The sequence below is a fragment of the Phaethon aethereus genome (genome assembly GCF_964289735.1).
Source record: "Phaethon aethereus genome assembly, chromosome: 1".
In the NCBI taxonomy this organism is placed as follows: domain Eukaryota; kingdom Metazoa; phylum Chordata; class Aves; order Phaethontiformes; family Phaethontidae; genus Phaethon; species Phaethon aethereus.
This window is the reverse complement of record NC_138575.1, coordinates 223376274-223396077: the sequence shown is the minus strand read 5'-3', so window position 1 is coordinate 223396077 and position 19804 is coordinate 223376274. Positions and strand designations below refer to the sequence as shown.

The following is a 19804-nucleotide window of genomic DNA, read 5'->3' as shown; positions in this document are numbered from 1 at the left end:
GCTCTCGGATTGGACAGCTCGGGAGAAGTCCCGCCCTCAACGCCCCGGATGCTGGGCGGTGCTGCCGTTCGGCGTTCTGGACCCTTCCGCAGCATTAGCTCCACCCACTGGCGCGTCAGACCAATCGACATTTGGGGTGCGGCTGACGTCAGGAGCTACTTCACCCAATCAATGAGAATCACTCGCCATTCCCCGAAGGGAGGGGGGAGCTGCCTCGCTTTCAAAGGGCGGCAGCCAATGGGAGACGGGCGCGCGGGGGCGGGGCTAGCCAATGGGGCGGGCGGCGTGGCGCGGGGGTGACTGGGAGGCGCGCGGAGCGGGCTGTGACGCAGCTTCCCTCCCCCTGCGCGGCGGCGGCGCCACGGGAGCGGCGCGGCGAGGCCTGGACAGGCCCGGCTCCCCCTGCCCTGGGTGCCGGCGGTGAGCAGCAGCGGCGGGGCGGCGGCGGGGCTCCTCTCTCCGCCCGCGGGGGCGGCGCAACGGCCGCGGGGGCTTCCTCGCGGCCTTTGTTTCGTAGCGCTGCTCTGGGAGACCGGCCCGGCCTGGGGCCGCGGGCCCCGTGTGGCAGGCAGGGCGGGGGGCGGCCCGCCCTGGGAGACCCGGAGCGGAAGAGAGGGCCCCGGGTGAAGGTTCCTCAGGGGGCGAACCTGGGGGCCGAGCTCCGCTCTGCCTGCCCCTCTTGTGGGGGGTCCCTGCGGGTGCCTGGAGGGCGGTGGCTGCCACCGCTCCCCGCTTGCTTTTAGGGGCTTTCGGCCGTTTCGATTTCGCGTTCCGGAGGTGAGGGGGTGTTTACGGGGAAGGGGCAGGGACGGCAGCGAGGAGGCGCTGTGCGATGGCGGCAGGAGAGCCGGTAACGCTGGGGGGGCTTTGCGGGGCTACGGCGAGGGGGGAGCAGATGCCAAGTGACGGAGTGTCTCGTCGGGACAGCGGCCGGCGGTGTAGGGTGGAATCCGGGGGTAACGGTGGGCCTGTCTGCAGAGTCTTCACTGCAGTGGATACCTGGGGATGTAACTGCTAGCCTGCTGTTGGGGGAGTTACTGAAAGTTATCTTAATGAGTTCATAGCGTTTTTTGGGGTGTGGCCGGAGGTTTGTGTGATGCTGCTGTAGAAGTGTTAGTTAGAGCCCTGTTCTTCAGGAGTGAGGGGATGGCTCCTCTTCAGCTGGGGGTGGTGTCCAGCAAGCGGGAGAGGACTGTCGTATAAGAAAAAAACCAAACCAATCTTTATTAATACTCCTCCAGCTCTTTTTCCTGGCTGCTACTGGTGTTCCTGCAGTCAGGGGCTCCCAGTGTGTTTTCATGCTCAGAGCATGTTTGGTTAACACAACAATTAACATGCACAGTCTTGAGCCCGCTGTCGCCTGCGGTGTGTCCCCCCCTTGCTGCTGGCCTGTGTTAAAGGTGCTCTGGTGTGCCCACAGCACCACTGAGCACATAAAGCCCTGGTTCTGTTTTGGCTTGCTGAGCCTGAGCTGCTGAGAGTTGGTGGTTATCAAAGGAAAACAAAGCTTCAAACCCCATCTGAGGGTGAAATTCTTTAATAACTTGTTTGTGCTTTAGGAAAGTATGCTTCAGGTTTCTTCTGAAATAGAATTTGGCATTTAACAATCCTCAGTATACTGAGTTTGAAAAAGCAGTGGTGTAAATAAGGGGAACGGTGAAAGAAGAGGGTTTTATGAATTGCAAATAAGGTTGAGGTTCACAAGGTTGAATAACAAGTGAAAACTGCATGGACCCTTTGTATCTGGCCTTCGGTAAGACTTGCTTAGGGGCAAAGTGAGATGACCAAAAATAGCCTATAGAAATAGAGAAGAGCGTAGCTGAGGTGGGTGCATAGAGTCCAAAGAGTGCACTTGCATTGGGCGTCAGGACAAAATTTATCTTGCAAGTGCAAAACAATAGGTAGGATTTCTTAAGGCATCCTGGTAGGTGGTGTAGCATAAGGGAGAGCAAATAGTAAAGTTTGGGGTATTGGGAGGTGGGGGGTGTTCTTGGAAGCCACACGCAGTCACACTGGAGCACAGAGGTTGGATTTTGAGGAGGCAAACGGGAGGTGGCTCTGTGTTTTGTCCTGCTATCCAAAGCCAGGTTCTGCTGGAAAATGAAAAGCAGCCTTGGCACCGCAAAGGCGACGAGTTTATGGACAAGTTGGAGGTGCAGGCAGGGACTGTATGTGGCACGGGTGTTTGGGAGCAGGCCCTTTGGGAGAGAGGAGTTAGGAGGAGTTGTGATGTGTTGAGGGACACAGCCTGCATCCCACAGAAGGACCTTCTTGTGAGGAGGCAGCTCTAGGCTCAGGGTGCTCTGATAGTATGTCAGATCAGCTTTTTCTTTCTTACACCAGGATCATTTTATTTGAAGTACTCTTGATGCGCGCAAGGAAGTCCGTAAGGACTTGCACGTGTGAGTGGGAAGACTGTTAACACCACAAAACTGTGACATACTGCTGGATTCACTGCTGTTCTGAATAGTTGAAGATTACCCAAAACATCTTTTTAGTCCCTCCCTAATGTAAGTGTCAGATACTGATTTGGTCTTGACTGTTTTAGTCTCCAGTAGTGCTGGGCTGGCTGCAGAGGCATGGTGGGTAGCTGTGGCTGCGCAAAATCTACATTTGGCTGTTCCCAGAAAACGTCATGGGATTTTGGGAAAACATAAACTTATGATTTAATGGGTGGGTAGATAGATTTAGTAACTTCACTCTAGAATGACTGTGCTGGGTTGTATGCTGAGTACTGTGGGGTGCCTACTTCCTTCTGGTGAGAAGGATGTAAAAGGCGTTGGAGTTAGGGACCTATAGAGAACCTGTCAAACCTGGGCAGAGGTAAAGGTCTGTCTTTTGAGTTTTACTTAAATTGTTGGTGACCAAATGGAGAATGCTTGATAGGGGTTTATTGCTATCCTGGATATTGAGCCTTCTGGAAAACCTAAACAGAGTTTAAAAAAATGCCAAAACTTAGTGTGTCATTACATAAAACAGTGTTATCCTAATGTGATAGTCAGTAGTGCTTCGTAAATATTCTTGGGATTGGCAGTCTTCTACAGTTTTCTGAACTTATTAGTTCTGCACTGCTGTGGGTTAGCTAATGCTGCCAACAATGAACTTTTCTCTGGGTGACATTGGCCTTTTCAGTGGTGGAGCTAACAGGTGTTAGTCCCAGGACAGGAGAAGACTACAAATTTCCCTGACTGCTAAGGATCTGTCGTGATTTTATCTTGGTTGGTTTTGTTGAAAAAAAGCTGTAACATTGTGTTTGTACTTGGAGAAGAGATTGGGGTGAGGTAGCATTACTAAATTTATCTGCAAGTAAAATGACTGGTGTTGTAAAGGTAACTTGGGCTCCTGCCTAAATGGGGTAAAACTCCCCTGGACAAGTATTTAATGCCAACAACTTTTAGAAAGTTAAGAAAATCCTGGTGCAGCCCTGTGAGCAATACATGGGAAGCAGGTGGAAGGTGTGTTCCTGTAATTCTTGTGTGGTGCATTTCCACTTGTCTTGGCAAATAGGGTTTAACAGAAAATCAATCATGGACAGTCCTGAGAGTGTTGCAGAAACAGCTGTAGCATGGTACAGATCCCTGTGTGTGTGCTTCGGGAAGTGTTCCGGTGCGGTGGGCTTTCAAGCATTGAGATGGCTGAGCAAAAATGAGGTTGTGTTGCCTGATGTGGGTCAAACGTAGCAGAAACAGATGGGGGAAGTGCTGTTAGTGTTAGATGTTCTGGAGGATTTTGTTGAGAACACATGGATCGGGGGAGTAGTTTCATTTATTAACTTTTTCAGTCTGTAAGATGTACAGAAAATGTAGCCATAGGTAAGAGTGGAAGGCAGCTCACTTGTGATGTCACTAAGGTATTCGTGTTTTTGTCCCTTTCAGGGTTCTGATGGTGTTTTAAATTGCTTAGTGTGACTTAACATGTTGTCATGCATTTTATGGCTTAAGTATGCAAATGAGATGGCTTACATCAATAAGGAAGATGAAAAATGAGTTTTCAAGATAAGCTTTAAATAAAAGCTGAATTCTTCTTTCCAGGTTTAGGGGAAAAGCCTGATACATCCTGAAAATGTTTAACAAATCCTTTGGTACTCCATTTGGAGGCAGTACTGGCTTTGGGACAACTTCAACTTTTGGACAAAGTAAGTAATACGTCTAAACTGACTTTTCAGCACTTAAGGTATTTTTTTGCTGGAGGTGCAGCTAGAGGATCAGGTGGAGGTGATGATTCTTTGTGTCTGATGGAACTGGAGTGCTGCTGGGCTGTCCAGCTTGCTTTGCAGTGCATCAGATTCAGGAGCCCTAGGCTTCTCCACTAACCAAGCTTTTAATTTCGGTAGATACCAGGATTCCACATACAGTCATTGAAACTTCCTTCTTTTAAAAGGAGCAGAAACTCAAATGCTTAGATGAAGGCTGTCTTGTCAGAGTGTGTGGGGGAAATTCTATCAGTCAGGACTAGAATATATTGGGAGGGAAAAAGCATGTAATCTGAGGAGTGTCTTCTGGAGATATACATTGTAAATACTACCGTGAGTGAGCTTTTAGCCATTAAAGCAGACTATAAAGTGGTGCATATGCCCCATTTGTTGTGTATATTGCTCCTAAACCAGGGTATGAGAAGAGCAACTCCAGGTGCCATAAAAAGTGGTAGAGGCCTTGCAGAGGAGCGTCTTTACATTCTGTAGAAGTGACTGACTCAAATGTTGTAGCCTTTTGCTTCAGGAGAACTGTGCGAGTATTAATGGTCCCGCTTCACATATCCCGGATGCTGATGTATAGGTAGTCCTGCACAAACTTATTTTAGAAAGTTAAAAAGGCAGTGGCAACATTTAGTTTATAGTGCACATGTTTAATATGGTTTCATCTAAACTGTAATGTTGATTTTCAGATGCTGGCTTTGGCACGACAAGTGGAGGAGCGTTTGGAACATCAGCCTTTGGGTCGAACAACAATACTGGTGGCCTCTTTGGGAGTACACAGACAAAGCCAGGTATTGTTGTGTTATGGTTGTAGTGCAGAAAGCAGTCCAGAAAGAAGGATGTTATTCAAAGAAGGGGGGTGGGGAGAGAAAAGGAAGAAAACCCAGTGACCAACCAACAACCCCCCCCCCCCCCCAAGCAGTTGATGATTGCAAGTGATTTATAGTCGGTTTCTGTCTTCAGGAGGATTATTTGGCTCGACTACATTTAATCAGCCAGCCACCTCCTCCACAAGCACTGGCTTTGGGTTTGGAACGTCAACTGGGACATCAAATAGCCTGTTTGGAACTACCAGCACTGGTGGAGGCCTCTTCTCATCCCAGAATAATGCCTTTGCACAGAATAAGCCAGCTGGGTTTGGGAGTGAGTAAACTACTGCATCTCTCTTGAGCGTTGCTTAGTTTCTTTGATTGAAGAGCACAGAATTTGTGTGGATCTGGTACAAGTGTTAATGTGGGGATTTGGTGGCTTTTTTCCTCCTGAAGGATATAGTGACGTTATTGTGGTCCACAGTAGCCAAGAGTGAGCCTGATATGCTACAAAATCTGTAGCTGCAATTGTAGCCATGAGTTTTAAAATAAGTTGATAAAGGTGGTTGGCTGACACTTTCTGTTCTTAAACATCTTTTGGCACTGCTTGACTTTTTTTTTTTTAATCTTTTTATTTTGCTGTCGTAGAGCAGTCATAGTTGGTTTTGTTTCTGGCACTAGAATGCTTGAAGTGACTCTTAAACTTTACTGTAATTCCCTGAAGCAGAAGCAACTGCTTGCAGACCCTTCTGAGAAGATAAAAGAAACCTCACTGATTCCCTTTTATACACATAACTTTCGTAGCGTCGTCAGCAGCAGAACGAAACTGGCTGCAGTGGTTATTCTAGTATTTCCTTGGGGTGATGAGTTGGGGCAGTCTTCTACAGCAGAATATCGCAGTAGCAGACTATCAGTTTCCAGCACTGCTGTTTGTTTTTTTCCTAGAGGTTTCTTCCATTTCCAAACTATGTTGTAAGATTAATAAAGTATTTGGGCTTAGGTTTTAAAATTAAGGTTTGTTTTAGTACTGATCTCTGGGTTTGTTTTTTTTTTTAAAGACTTTGGAACGAGTACCAGCAGTGGAGGTCTCTTTGGAACCACTAACACTACTTCCAATCCTTTTGGAAGTACGTCTGGCTCTCTTTTTGGCCCAACTAGTTTTACTGCTGCTCCAACTGGCACGACTATTAAGTTTAATGTAAGTTCTGGTTTGCCGCCTTAATCAAGTCTGTTTACTGTAGGAAGCATTACATTTTTGCAGTTCTTTGTGTAAAGTACTGTCCCAGTCACTGAGCTGAAATTTGAAAATGAGTGGTTCGTATGCAAATATGCAGTGTTCTGAAGTGGTTTGAAAACACTCTCTTTAGTGGAACTGTTGCAGTGGAAACACGGTGTGTAATTCACTCCAAAGAGCTAGACCTTTTTTTAGACTGAATATGACAAACGTTTCAAACACCGTGGAGTAATGCCCTGTTGAGATTTGCTAGGTTTACAGCTGTGTTAAAGCTAAAGAGGTAAAGCAGCTCTTAAAATGAGCCTTCTCAGGAAGGTAGGAAGTGCCACAGAATTCAGGATGATCAGTGCTAAATGCTAACAGCAATAAGGGTTATAGGCATCTTGAATGTGTCAAAATAAATGCAGTTCTCGGCATGGCTTTGGAAATGTAAACTGAAGTGTGAAGGCTGATCCCCTGTGTTTTCTGGATGAGTTCCCTTTAAGAAAGGGTTGAATAACTTCTTGAAAGTTCTGTGGCAGTTGAAAATGGAGGGTGGCTCGGAAAAGAAGCCATCATGGAAATGGGGTAACTGATATCTGCTGGAAGGAGGCATTCTTTTTCCCAGATACTTGTTCATGCAGATCTCGGTCCTTTTTGTTTCTAGACTAAGCTGATTTAATAGACTGAGACTTTCTATTTATTTCTGGACATAGACAGAATGGTGGTGATCAACTTGAGAAGTTTGGGTGGGGTTGATGTATACTTTCATAGTATCATTTAAAATACGGGGGATAATGAAATCCATGAATAGCTAGGGAATTTGTTTCACAAATTTAGGTAAACTACTTTTAAAGTGAAACTGAAAAAATAATGTGTGTGTTGTTCTGGGTGTTACTAGGGTAAAATCCACCATTGATTGCTGTTGAACATGCTTCACCACTGTGTGAGGCCACAGCTATACAGATAACAGTAATACACTGCTTCAGGTCCTCTGCTAAAATTAGGCTTTAACAGCATGTGTGGAGAGAGTCTGAATTTTAAATTTGATATCTTAACCTTTTCTATTGCAGCCACCAACTGGTACAGATACTATGGTAAAATCTGGAGTTAGCACTAACATCAACACCAAGCACCAGTGTATTACTGCTATGAAAGAATATGAAAGCAAATCTCTTGAGGTCAGTCAATGAGTGTTCAGATGTGCTTATCTTGTTTGGCTGTTCATTATCGTTGGTTTAGTAGAGCTTTTTTTCACTGTAATAAGTATCTTCTATGCTCATTAATATGAGTACAACCTTCAATATCTGTATCACTCACAGAAAAGAGGTATCAAGTAAAACACGTAATGCAGCACCATATTAATTGCATTTGTTTTAAAATGCTTAACACTGCTGTTTTTGAAGAGCTGAAATTCCATCTTGCTGTATACCAGAAGGGTGAGAGATCCTGTTGGGAGCAGTCCTACACTGTTGAGATAACGGCAGGTCCTCAGACAAAACTCAGATATTAAATATAAACTAGTGTTCCCAAACATTTAACCCTGAAGCCTTTCCATTCAGGTTGGCTTACTTGATACTTCAAAACAGGTCTTCTACTCAAAAGATCTGAAAAAGCTCTGAGAAGTAAAATTGGAGCCCAAACATGAACTGCACAGGTACATCTAAGTTTGGGTCCTGTTTATGGTGGCCGCCTTTTTAAAAATGTAGGTGTTGGAGCTTATCTTGATGTTTTCATCCTGGAGTTGGCTTGAATGCTGTGTAAACATGGTAATGGCACTGTTCTAACCCTATCCTATGTAAAAAGAATGTGTAAAGAGAACTGGGTTTTCCTTTACTAGGAACTCCGTTTAGAAGACTACCAGGCAAATAGGAAAGGGCCCTCAAATCCTGTAGGAGCAGGAGCAGCTGCAGGCTTGTTTGGATCTTCTACTGCCACATCAAGTACAGCTACAGGACTTTTTGGCTCTTCTACTACTAACACAGGCTTTTCATACGGGCAGAATAAAACTGCTTTTGGAACCAGTAAGTACTGTCTGTCCTCTGTCATTACTGTGAACAGATGCAAATATTTTGTTAAACTGTTTAAAATTCTGTAATTACAGATGAGACACTGGTGTGAGCTCAGAATTTTACTAGTTGTGTTATCAACATTCGATAATCACTTTCCTTGCCATAGAAATACGTACTGACTTACTGTTCAGGGAATGTGGGCTTCCACTGCATCCCCCAGGTTTTACTGGAGGACAGTTTATTAGAGCATCTCGCTAGTCAGCTGGTTCACCTGGGCAAATAAAACAATTTGAAGTAAAACCACAAGGCTATTGCTAATGATCAGTAGGGTGATGGCATCAGTCGGTTAATGGTGAAGTCAAGATTCTACTCATTTGCGAACATAAATTCCCTGGAAATGGACAAGTTAATTTATAGTAGCCTAATGAGACTTTGCCAGCAGTCTTTCTCCACAGTGGTTTCACGCTGTCCAGTTTGGCATCCTTGGTCAAAAAGTAAAAGCCAGATATGAAGTAACTAATTTGCATAAGTGTGTGTATGTCTGGCAGTTGCAGGTTGGTTGTGCTAATCGGTTAGTGGACCTTTTTGAACTTAGTGTAAAACAAATAGTGCTGAAAAGTTCAAATGAAAGTTCTGTTTTTACTAGAATCTGCTGCACACCTAAAAGTAAGCAGGTATTTGTATTTGTGGAATTAGACTGTAAATCTGATCTGTGGAAACAGAAGCAATTATCTGCTGTAAGAAAGGCTGTACTGTCTCGGGTTAGAATTGTGTCTGTCCTTAATGGCAGGCACTGCTGGGCTTAATCTCTGGGCTTGCTTGGGGTTGAGCTGAACTGCTATGCTTGAGAAAGGTCAGCGTACAGCTGGCCATATTCCTCTGCACCCCATGAAGGTATGGTTCGTTAAAATGCAGGGACTGCCCCACCTGACAGCCTTGCTGGGCTTCATGTGTTTCTTGTGCAGTCAGCTCTGAAGAAAGCACCTAGTTCTGTGGAGATAGCAACGGCAGTTGTGTGAGAAGGAGCAAAAGCTCTTGTCAATGTGTATACCATTTCTACCACATGTAAACAGCCCTTTGCCTTTGGGGGGACAAAGGGAGGTGGCGTCTGAAGCTCAGGTAGACCTTTCTGGAGTAGTAGTTTTGTGGGTTGTAGAACAGAACCGGTGTGTAGGGCACTGGCTCCCTGCCCGCATTTTGCCCAGTGAGCTCTTTTCAGGTGTTCATGGTGCAGTTTTCTTTGTACAGTAGAGAGCAAACTGACCATATCAAAGCTGCTATCTTTTTGTTCAGATCTATCTGTGAGGTAAACTTGCTGGTAATTCTTGGGTGTTACGCTCACACTGACTTCAGGGTAAGGAGAACCTGATAAAATACGTACTACTTCCATCTGAACGCAGATGCCGTGCTGTATTGATGACACTGCGTTTTTTGCTGGTCCATTGAATTGGACCATCTTTTTCCCTGCTTGAATGTGCTGAGTGTGGAAACATAGTGGGTTTGGATAAATATTTGAGGGTTTTTTAACCAAAGTGTTTATATGTTGTAGGTACGACTGGCTTTGGAACAGGAACAACAGGAGGTCTTTTTGGTCAGCAATCTCAAACAACAAGTCTGTTCAACAAACCGTTTGGTCAAGCTACAACAACGCAGAACACTGGCTTTTCTTTTGGCAATACCAGCACTCTAGGGCAGCCAAACACAAACACAATGGTAAGATAAATTGTTTGAACCCTTAAAGGTTTTAGTTGTGGTATAGCTACTCCATCTAAACAGGAGGAGGCTGCGATATAGTGTTTTAGATCTTCCTCAAATTGTAGTACAGCTTCATTAAACTAGGATGCAAAGCTTTGAATGGTGCTAAGCTAGCAACTTCTTGCCAATCAGAATTTTTCATTCATGATGATAGGACAGTAATACAGCTTTTAGCAAATAACTTTATCCGTTCCCTTCTTTAAGCAGTCTGCTCTCTATCAATTCAAGTATTTCTGATCATGTTCACACAGAGAATGTAATTCCATCATTAATGTTCTGTGGAAATTCATTAACAATTCTGTACTTTCTGATGACTAATGAGCAGCATTCATGGGCTTTTTTGATAGAAAGATGCTACATAGCTGTACCTTGTTGCATAGCTAGGGGCTTTGGCTCCAGTTGTACTATATTCTCTCTGAAATATGTTGTGACTTCTTCCAGAAAATGCTGTGAAATGTTTCTTTTCCATTTCACTCCATTCCTCACTCAGTGGTGAGGGAATTCCAATATCCTTTTAAGCTGGGAGCATAAATTCTTTGATTTTTTTTAATTTCCTTTTTTTAACATTTCTTGGAGAATGACTAAAGCTTCTGAAACGCTTTTCACCCATCTTCCCCCAGCAAAAAGGGTAGTGTCATTTCATTAACTGACTTTGTGTGTTGATTCTGTTATCATCGGTGCTAGGGTTCAAAAAGCTTTGCAGCATTATCTTAACCTAGTTCCTGTTTGTAGGGTCTCTTTGGGGTAACCCAGCCCTCTCAGCCTGGAGGCCTTTTTGGAACAGCTGCCAATACAAATGCTGGTACTGGATTTGGAACCGGAACTGGTCTTTTTGGACAAGCTAACACAGGATTTGGTGTTGGCGGTTCGGTATGTCTGTACCTTAATAATAAAAAAATTTTTTAAAGAATTAAAAAAAAAAGAGGTAAAATAAAAACAGGTGGCTTTGAGTCCTGTTCCGGGGTTTTGACCTCCATTAAAGTAGTGTTGTCTTAAGAGTTAGTTCGCAAAAATAGTGTGATTTTTTTTTTTGTAAACTGAAGGTTACAATATAAGAACTCGTGTTGCAGAAATAACTTTAACAAGTAAAGTCTTGAGTGATAAAAGACAGCTGGAGAGACTGGACATCTCACTGCCTACATATTGCTAGGAATGCCTCAGCATAGTGTTGAAAATACAGACGTTTAAATTGTGATGATGACTTAACTGCAAATGAACTTGATTCTTGATATTTGGTCACTTTGGTTTTAATGGAATGAAAATACTTGTTTCCAGAAGGTGCTTGCTGTGTACTAGTGCATGTGGCTTGCAAATAACACACCACTATTGGGAGTCTGGGTTGTGTGGTCCAAGCTGCGCTGGGCGTTAGTTCTGCTTTCTTGCCTCCAGTGAAACACTAATGCAATTCCTTTAACATCAGTCTGTCAGTTTTCCAAATTCATGTTTTCTTCCTTTCAGACCTTGTTTGGTAACAAGCCTGCTGGATTTGGAACCACCACGACCAGTGCTCCCTCGTTTGGTACAACCACTGGCGGCGGCCTCTTTGGTAACAAACCAACCCTGACTTTAGGAACCAATACAAACACTTCCAATTTTGGTACATATAAAAAAGTGGGATTTCAGTCACTTAAAACTATACTGCATATACCACACACCTGGCTGCTGAATATCGCATGCTAAATGATTATGAATGTTAAAATCCCCAGGTAAGCCATGCTTCTGATGCATGTTGCTGCAGGGAAACATCTTGGCTGCCGTTTTATACCTTTCCTCTTGGTGATACGCCCTGACTCAAGAAGGTAGATAGTTTAAGTAAAAGTACCAGTCTTTCAATGAGTGCTTGAGAGAAAGTGTAACCTGTAACTGAAAACTCTTGGAATCAAAGGATTCATACAACGTAGAGGTTTGTTACAAGGCTGTAAATACACTGTGGTTGCAAAGGAGTACTGAAGGAAATAGGGTAAAAACAGTGAATCTGTAGCTTGATGGCAGGTATAAGGAGATCTTGCACTGGAGTAAGAGTAAAATGAGAGAGTCCTAGTTTAACCGGTAGCTGTTGTCTTTCATGATGTGAAGGATCAAAGTCCTGAAGAACTGGGTCTTGTGTTTATGTTGGCCTCTGACACTAATGTTAGAGAGCTGGTGTTGAATGAGTGTGTGATTGAGCACGAGAAATGTGTAGTGATAGGTCAAGTAAATGACAGTCTTCCTTCATGGGACTTCTATTGAAATCTGTTCTTGTTTTTTCTTGAATCTTAAGAGCAACAAAACTGTATTCCTGGAAGCGAGCAGGAGTGGTTTTAGGTCATGACATCTGGCCTCTCTTTTTTTAATATCAGCAATAAAGTCTAAAATGCAATTAGCCTGCCGTACCAGCCTGCCAGAATAGACAGAGGGAAGAAATTGTCAAGCTTTGACTGCCGGGGCACCACCTCAGCAAGTACAGCGTCACTGTGGTGACCAGCCTTGGGCAAACTGTTACTACTTGTGAAAGTTGCTTCGAAGTCCCTTGTTCTACTGTTCCCCAAGATTGTCATAGCCACAGTAGTTAGTATGTTGACACTGTTTGGTAGTGAACAATACTGATTTTACTATGTGTTTTTAATTTGCCTGCAGTACTTGCAGTGGGACAGTTCATAGGAAAAAATGGATTGTGGTTCTAAGGTGTTTCTGGTGTTGGTCCATGACTGCAGTTTTCTAGTTTGATTCTCTTTTTGCGTGCTAACCAACCATAGGGTGGTTTCACAGTCTTCAGTTTAAGAACTGATCTGACTAATGTTAGATTTGGATTGTACTTAGCTGTAGTTAGAGTTGTGTCTTTGAACTGTGTACTCATATGAATCTGAGTTGTTACCTGCTTTGCCGGTAAGAATCGGGGAGGTACGTGTGTGGTATAAACAGTATAACATGGGATTTGTTCCTTCCAGGCAGTTTAAGAAACTTAATACATGTTATTCTGTTGCCAGATACAGCATCATGTCCATTCTGACTTTCAGTAAAACTTTGAAGTTTGCAACAAACTGAAAAGCTTTAGAAGGCAAACCAGTATTTTTCTGTACTGACATTTTCAGCATTACATTAAATGCTGAACAAACTCAAATATGTTTTTGCCATTGAAGTCCCTTTTTGCTGCTTGTCAGTTTAACTTGCGTTGTTGGAAACTGGGTGAAATTTGACATTAACTGTGGCAGGGCTGTCTGAGCTGGTGATGCTTATTTATTTAAATGTTTTAATTTCACCTCTAATAGTGTTAAATTAATGAGCTACTGGTTCTGTTCTTTAAGGTTTTGGTGCCAACACTGCTGGAAATAGTTTGTTTGGAAATAAGCCTGCAACTGGGACTTTGGGAACTGGACTTGGAACAGGGTTTGGAACAGGTAAACACTTTACCAGCTTATTTCATGTCGGCCTAAGCATAGTCCTCAATGATAATATAGCCTTGGTATTACTTGCATCCTCTAAGGTAGTATAGGCTGTAGATGTTTTAACTTGAAGCCATGAATCTCAGTCTCAAATCAGAACCAAGAAGAGATTGCTAACACACTGCTAAGTAACCTTTTAGAAGTGGTAGGCAGCATTGCTTCAAGCGGTAGCTAATAGTTCGGGAAACTGGTGGTGTCCTCTGTGTTCGAAGCCCCTGGTCTGATAGTGTGAGTCTTGAGTGTCTGTAGCATTCATGGACATGTTGAATGTTTCTTGCAGATTAATACATAGTTGAGTTTTTGTTGTGGGATAAATTGGCTTGTAAGTTTGTCACAGTCTTCTAGTGAATGACAGTCATCTCTCATGCCACAGCTCTTGGGGCAGGACAGACGTCTTTATTTGGAAACACCCAACCTAAACTTGGTGGAACACTAGGAACAGGAGCATTTGGAGCACCAGGATTCAATACATCAACAGCTACTCTGGGCTTTGGAGCCCCTCAGCCTGCTGTAGGTAAGTGTGCATTAGCCTGAGTTTAATTGCTGCTTCCTCCCTTGTTTCAGATGTGCCTAAACATAGAAGCACATCCCACCCAGGTGCTTCGGAGGGGAAAAAAATGTTTGAGCATCTATTTGAGGCCACTTCTTTTCTTGGTAGCAGTAGGGACCATGTTAATGACTTTTGTGCTAATTATATGTGTGTTTTTAAAAGTAATCAAAAGTTTCTTAACATTACTAATAATTGCAGCTATTTTTAGACTTTTGTCTTTGAGATGACTAACACATTTCCCATCACTGAATTTGGGGCAGCAACAGTAGGTGCTTACAGAAGGAAAAAAAAAAGTAAGGAAAATATAGTGGTAGGAGAGCTAGAGGAACTGAATTAGCAGGCATGCTGTGCCGTTGGTGAAATAAATGGTCTTTAGACTCAGGCACTTGTGCTACCACTTTGTAAGTTAAAACGTCTACCACTGCCAGCAGTGTTCAGCCTGTTTGGCAGATCTGAGCATTTAAATGAGTGGTGTACGTAAGTGATGCTCTAGTCCCCTGAGGCTGTGATTTCAGGAAAATTATTTTAAACTCGGGGTGGGGAGATGACACACACACGGCACATGACACTCTGTGGGAAGACAGGCTTGGACTTCCCTTGATATAAGCCTACAGGTGATCCAAGTATTCCCTTTTGTAGGCAACTCCTGCAGTGGGCCAGAGTAGGGAAGGGTCTCACTAGTTAACATCTGCTCAGTTAAACCAGCTTTTGATCTGGGAAAGAACCAGTTGTCTCAGCCTTACTCTTGACATCTGTGCAGACATTGTCTGACAATAAGCTGGTGTTTCTCAGAGTGGTTTTGTTCTTTGGAAACGCACAGATTCAGTCTGGTTTTCTTGGAATTAGAATTAAGCTGCTTTAGGTTGCTCAAAACACTTTACGGTGTGAACACTTGTAGTATTTTAGTGGGAATTAAAATTAAGTGCTAGAAGATGGAGAGACAAAACTAAGAGGCCTGTGTTGTGGAGAGGACTCTAGACCTGTAAGTTTGATTGCTGTAGCAAGAATATCAAAACTTTGCATCACAGATTTTTTTTTTTTCCCCTTAAAAGGTGTTTCAGAGTCAAATGTACTACTTAAAGGTTTTGGTAGGCCAGACTCATTCTGCTGATGTGTAGCTCTCCATGCCTTCAGCTTTCCACAGATGAAAACTTACTGAATATGGTTGCACATTTTAGTGAAGGAATAGAATCAGATTTCTTCTTTCAAACTGCTGCAGAAATGGTGACTGAAGGGCAGGGGAAAGGAATGCTGAAGTTTGTACAGAGATTGGTATTCCTATGAGGAGATCCTCTGATTGGAAGGGGGTCTTTTCTACCTACCTTGGTTCTATTAGTAAAACTGTTAAAATTAAAAAATTATGTTCTTTTTATAGCACTGACAGACCCAAATGCATCAGCTGCCCAGCAAGCAGTCCTTCAGCAGCATCTCAATAGCTTGACTTATTCACCCTTTGGAGATTCTCCGCTCTTCAGAAATCCCATGTCAGACCCAAAGAAGAAAGAAGAGGTAAGTGCATGTTAACATTAAACTCACTTTCTGGGTAAGATTCGAAATTAATTTATGTTTTGAACTCACTGTCTTCACTTAAGTTGCAGTCTGTATACTCATACTGGTGTAGTGGCTTTTTATGCTCTTCAGGATGCAAACTGCTTATACTGTGGCTTTTTTTACTGCTTTTGGCTACATCAGAGCCTTGGCTTTGGAGCTCTTGTTAAGCTCACTGCTGCTGGTTGAGGAGAAAGATGGGTAATTGTCTGTGCTTGGAATATTATTAGTGCTTAGATTGAGCTTTGCTTATGACATCTCTTATGACAGTCTCTGACAAACCATACCCTATTGGTTTGTTTTAAAAGACAACGAAACAAATACTTTTCAGACTTTTAAAGTGTTAAGGGAGGTTCTAAATGGCTGCTGCCCCTGGGCAAATTCCAGGGGCTAGAGATTACTCCTGCCCAGCTGCTGGAGCCCAGCACAGTATGCTCAGGGACCCAGGGGGTCTCCTTCTTAGGCTGATGGATGTGGCTGTTGCTTTCCCATTTGCAGGTGCCATCAGCTGTGAAGCTGAGCATGTATCCCAGACGCACACACGCAGAGCGCACTGACACACTGCCTGCACAGCAGAGACAAGGCACTGCCTTCAGCAGCACCCACGTGTAACACTACAAGGACTCCCATAAAACATAAGCATATACAGCCACATCCCCTTCCTCCTTTGGCTGATAAGGGTTGACGTTCCCTTGTGAAAGCACATGTCACACTCCCTAGACTCAGCCACACATTTGTGGAGCCCTTGAGCATTAGCCCCTCTGTCCATCCGATAGCCCTGCCTAGATCTTGAGCCCTCTTGTTCCTGCTCTACGGAGCAGGCTAGTCCAGCTTGATGCTTGCTGCAAAAGGTGCACATGCTCACACACTCATTTCATGAGCACAGGGTGCTCATGATCCCTTGGTATCGGCACGAGAGCTCTGCCTTTCCGATATCCCTGCCAGGACCCAGGGCCTCCTACTTGTGTGCTAGTCCAGTTTGAAGCTTGCTAGCGAGTTACACACGTGTGCCCCCACACAGGTGAGGTTTGGGGATGATGCAGGTGCTCTGCCTGTCCCTTAGTGCCAGCAGCTGTCACCCAGGCACGTGGGCCAGAGGCCTGTGGTCTTGTTCTAGTGGATGTTGCCAAGACCTTCACTCACCCTAGCCCCCCCGCCCAGTAGCTACAACTGGGACACACACTGGTCCCATCCTACAGGCTGGAGCAGAGACCCTCATCTGCTCCAGACACTGAGGCTTCCCCTTGCTCCAGCTGCTGGCACCAGAGGCCCGGGGTGCCCACACCCCCGGTTTGACTCCAGTAGCTGTCCCCAGATTCTCTCAGCCTGGACAGGAGGTCCAGGCCGGCCCGCTTCAAAGCTGTGCCTGTAGTTTCTTAATGGCCTATTGGTGAGTGTCTGGAGACTTCTGGTATTTGGTGTTAGTTCCATTACCTGTTGTCAACCAGCTTTGTGTCTCTGGTTTTGTTTCTTACTTCCCTGCTTACTTACTACTCTGCTCAAGGTCCTTGAGTGGATAGCCTTAACAGCAGCAGGCACTCTCACTGTCCACAAACCCTTGCAGTAAGTGGTATGAAAATTCCAGTTCTACATCTCTCTGTTTTCAGAGGCTGAAACCAACTAACCCAGCAGCTCAGAAGGCCTTGACGACACCCACCCACTACAAACTGACACCGCGTCCAGCGACCAGAGTGCGACCAAAAGCTTTGCAGTCAGCTGGCTCTGCTAAATCTCATCTCTTTGATGGTCTTGATGATGACGAGCCATCCCTATCCAATGGTGCATTCATGCCAAAGTTAGTTTTTTCTTTTGTGTATGTTGGAGGGAGGAGGTGGTGCAAGAATCTTCTGATCAGATTCAGTAAACGCCTGTATAGAGTTCTAAATTCCATGACTGTTTTGTGACCTGGTTCGAACATGAATAACAATAACAAGTTTTGTGTAAAATTTGGAGAGAAATGTTTTCTGCAGAGGAGATGAAAATATTCAGGTTAAACTGTTAAGGGCAAATATGTTGTAAAACGAGGTTATCCCATGATTGGAGCAAAGCTTCTATAAAGTCAAGTAGGAATTATTACAAGGAGAGCTTGTACAGTGTAATACTTCCTGCTTCTGAAGTAGAAGTGTCATTAGGTTTGCTAATGCACCTAGTATGAAGGCAGATTTCTGACCTTTTCATAGCCTAGTACTGGTCCTATTTCAGATACACAGATGTTTCTGTGAGAAACAAATAATGACGCTGGGGATCTACCCTACTGAAGCTTTTGGTTTCAGTCTTCAAGAGCACCAGTGGCAATCAAATTGAAAAGGGGTTTGGAAAGCTTCAGAGTTTAGTTAAAAACAACAAACAACTTTGGGGAAGGATGCATAAGTTATTGAAAGTCTGTATAAGCACAGGCTTTTCAAAAACTTCTTTTAACCTTTGTGAACTTGATTTGTCTTTAACTTAGCCCGAAACATCTGTTCACTTTCCAGAGAGAGAGCAGAGTGGTATTACTCAGCCTTTTATTGAAAAACAGCAAACGAATGAAAGATCAGAACAAAGAGATACTTAGACCTTTTTGAGTGTAATTGGAATAGATATTCAGTATCTTGAGATTGCAGGCACTGAACCCTAGCCTGGTCATTGATCTGTTCCTAAAGTGACTCTGTAGTGAAGAAGAACCTGCATCTGTGGGCCAGACTCTGTGCAGGGTTCTGTGCTTCTGCTGGAAAAGCTCTGTGTTGTAAAACAGATCATACTGGTTTACTGAACTTGGATTTGAAGCTTTCAATGACTTGTGCTTTTTCCACTTACCATAAACCAAAGCCTTGAATGGAATTCCAAAAAAAGTTTTAGTATCTTAGCTACTGCAGTGCTCTTGCAGAAGACTTTGTACGTCCTGAGTGTGGGAATGTTTTGTGTGCCAGGTTTTGTACAGCTGATTCCTGGTCCCTGGAACACACAAATTAAGCATGAAATACATATTTATGCAATGGATATATCCAAATTCCTCTTTGGTGTCGTTGTTTTTCTTTTTAGGAAGAGCATCAAAAAGTTGGTTTTGAAGAATCTCAACAGTAGCAATCTGTTCTCACCTGTCAATCGTGAAAATGAAGACCTGGCTTCTCCATCGGAGTATCCAGAGAATGGAGATCGGTATGTTGATTCATCAGGAAAGTGTTTATACTTACAAGAAATGCAAACTGGTTATGCCTGTGTCTAAATTGTTATTAATAGAATAGGTAGTTATTTTCAGGGATATTGTCTTAGCTGTTCATTGGAAGCGAGTTGACTTGTTGTGAGACTCATTTCCTCTTAAACTAGCTGTATGTTCTTCCTGTGTAGTCACATAGCAATTCATTCCACCCAAAATCAGGAGTTCAAAGGGGAACGAGTTACTTTCTGGATAGGTCTCTTTGTTCCCTGTAGTGAGAAACTAGGCCATTACTTGAGGGAAGTGATAAACCTGACCCTGAGGTGAGAAGAACCTCTCCTTCTGCTTAGTCCTCCTCAGTAAGGTGGGAATTGCAAGGAAGCTCCACTGATCCCAATGTCTCATAATAGTAATGTATTTTCTACATAATAAAATGAGGAATCTCTGAGGCCCTCTTTCTCCCCCTCCAAAAAAAAAAGCCTGAATACCTACATCTTCTAAAAATCTATGGCCATATTTCAGATGAACTTTTTTTCTTAATCAAAGGCTGGAGAAATTCCTGACTCGCTCAACACTTTGATTTTGCTTAAAGCTACTAGAAGTAAGAACTGATTATGGGAGTGAGGAACATTGTTTCTGATCACCTTAGTCCTGACCTAGGCAGTTGATAATGGGGCAGGGGCATTTGTTAGCTGTGTTGCCAGCAGCCCAGTACAACCTAGCGATAGGACTAGAGGAAATGGCCTCAGGTTGTGCCAGGGGAGGTTTAGACTAGTTATTAGGAAAAATTTCTTTACGGAGAGAGTGGTCAAGTGGTCAACCTCCATGGATAGAGATTTGCAGCCTCTCTGGGTCTCTGTTCCAATGATTGGCTGTCCTCAATGCTTTCCCTGTTTTAATTTGACTGTTGTTTCTCATCCTTCTGCCATGCGTATCTGTGAAGAGCCTGAAGCCTTCGGTGTTGGAAGGCTGCTATTATGCCCCACCCTTGCAAGCCTTTTCCCCAGCCTGAGCAACCTATTTCACTCAAGGTCTCCTCACAGAGCATGTGCTGTAGTCCCCCGACCACTGTGGTACTCCTCCTGGTCTTATCCTGGAGCCTCCTGCATCTTAACCTGGAGCCCAGGTTAGATGCAAAATGGCAGAGGTTGTCTGACAAGGGCA

General features: G+C 43.9%; 1 protein-coding gene across 6 annotated transcripts in view; it reads left to right on the top strand.

Moving 5' to 3' along the window:
* Positions 1–4062: 4062 nt before the first annotated feature.
* The window catches only part of NUP98 (nucleoporin 98 and 96 precursor), a gene marked incomplete at its 5' end in the record, with an annotated part of 34854 nt that continues 19112 nt past the window's right edge, over positions 4063–19804 (top strand). For 2 of the 6 annotated variants that reach the window (XM_082008452.1, XM_082008448.1), the window contains 14 exons: positions 4063–4135; positions 4885–4986; positions 5159–5338; positions 6063–6202; positions 7291–7398; positions 8058–8241; positions 9779–9942; positions 10717–10854; positions 11443–11530; positions 13269–13361; positions 13780–13920; positions 15332–15465; positions 17112–17299; positions 18526–18642. In XM_082008452.1, coding sequence (XP_081864578.1) covers positions 4063–4135; positions 4885–4986; positions 5159–5338; positions 6063–6202; positions 7291–7398; positions 8058–8241; positions 9779–9942; positions 10717–10854; positions 11443–11530; positions 13269–13361; positions 13780–13920; positions 15332–15465; positions 17112–17299; positions 18526–18642 — 1850 coding nt within the window. Of the gene's footprint in view, positions 4136–4884; positions 4987–5158; positions 5339–6062; positions 6203–7290; positions 7399–8057; positions 8242–9778; positions 9943–10716; positions 10855–11442; positions 11582–13268; positions 13362–13779; positions 13921–15331; positions 15466–17111; positions 17300–18525; positions 18643–19804 lie in introns of all 6 variants that reach the window. The other 4 variants (XM_082008450.1, XM_082008449.1, XM_082008447.1 and 1 more) reach the window with 4 other exon arrangements.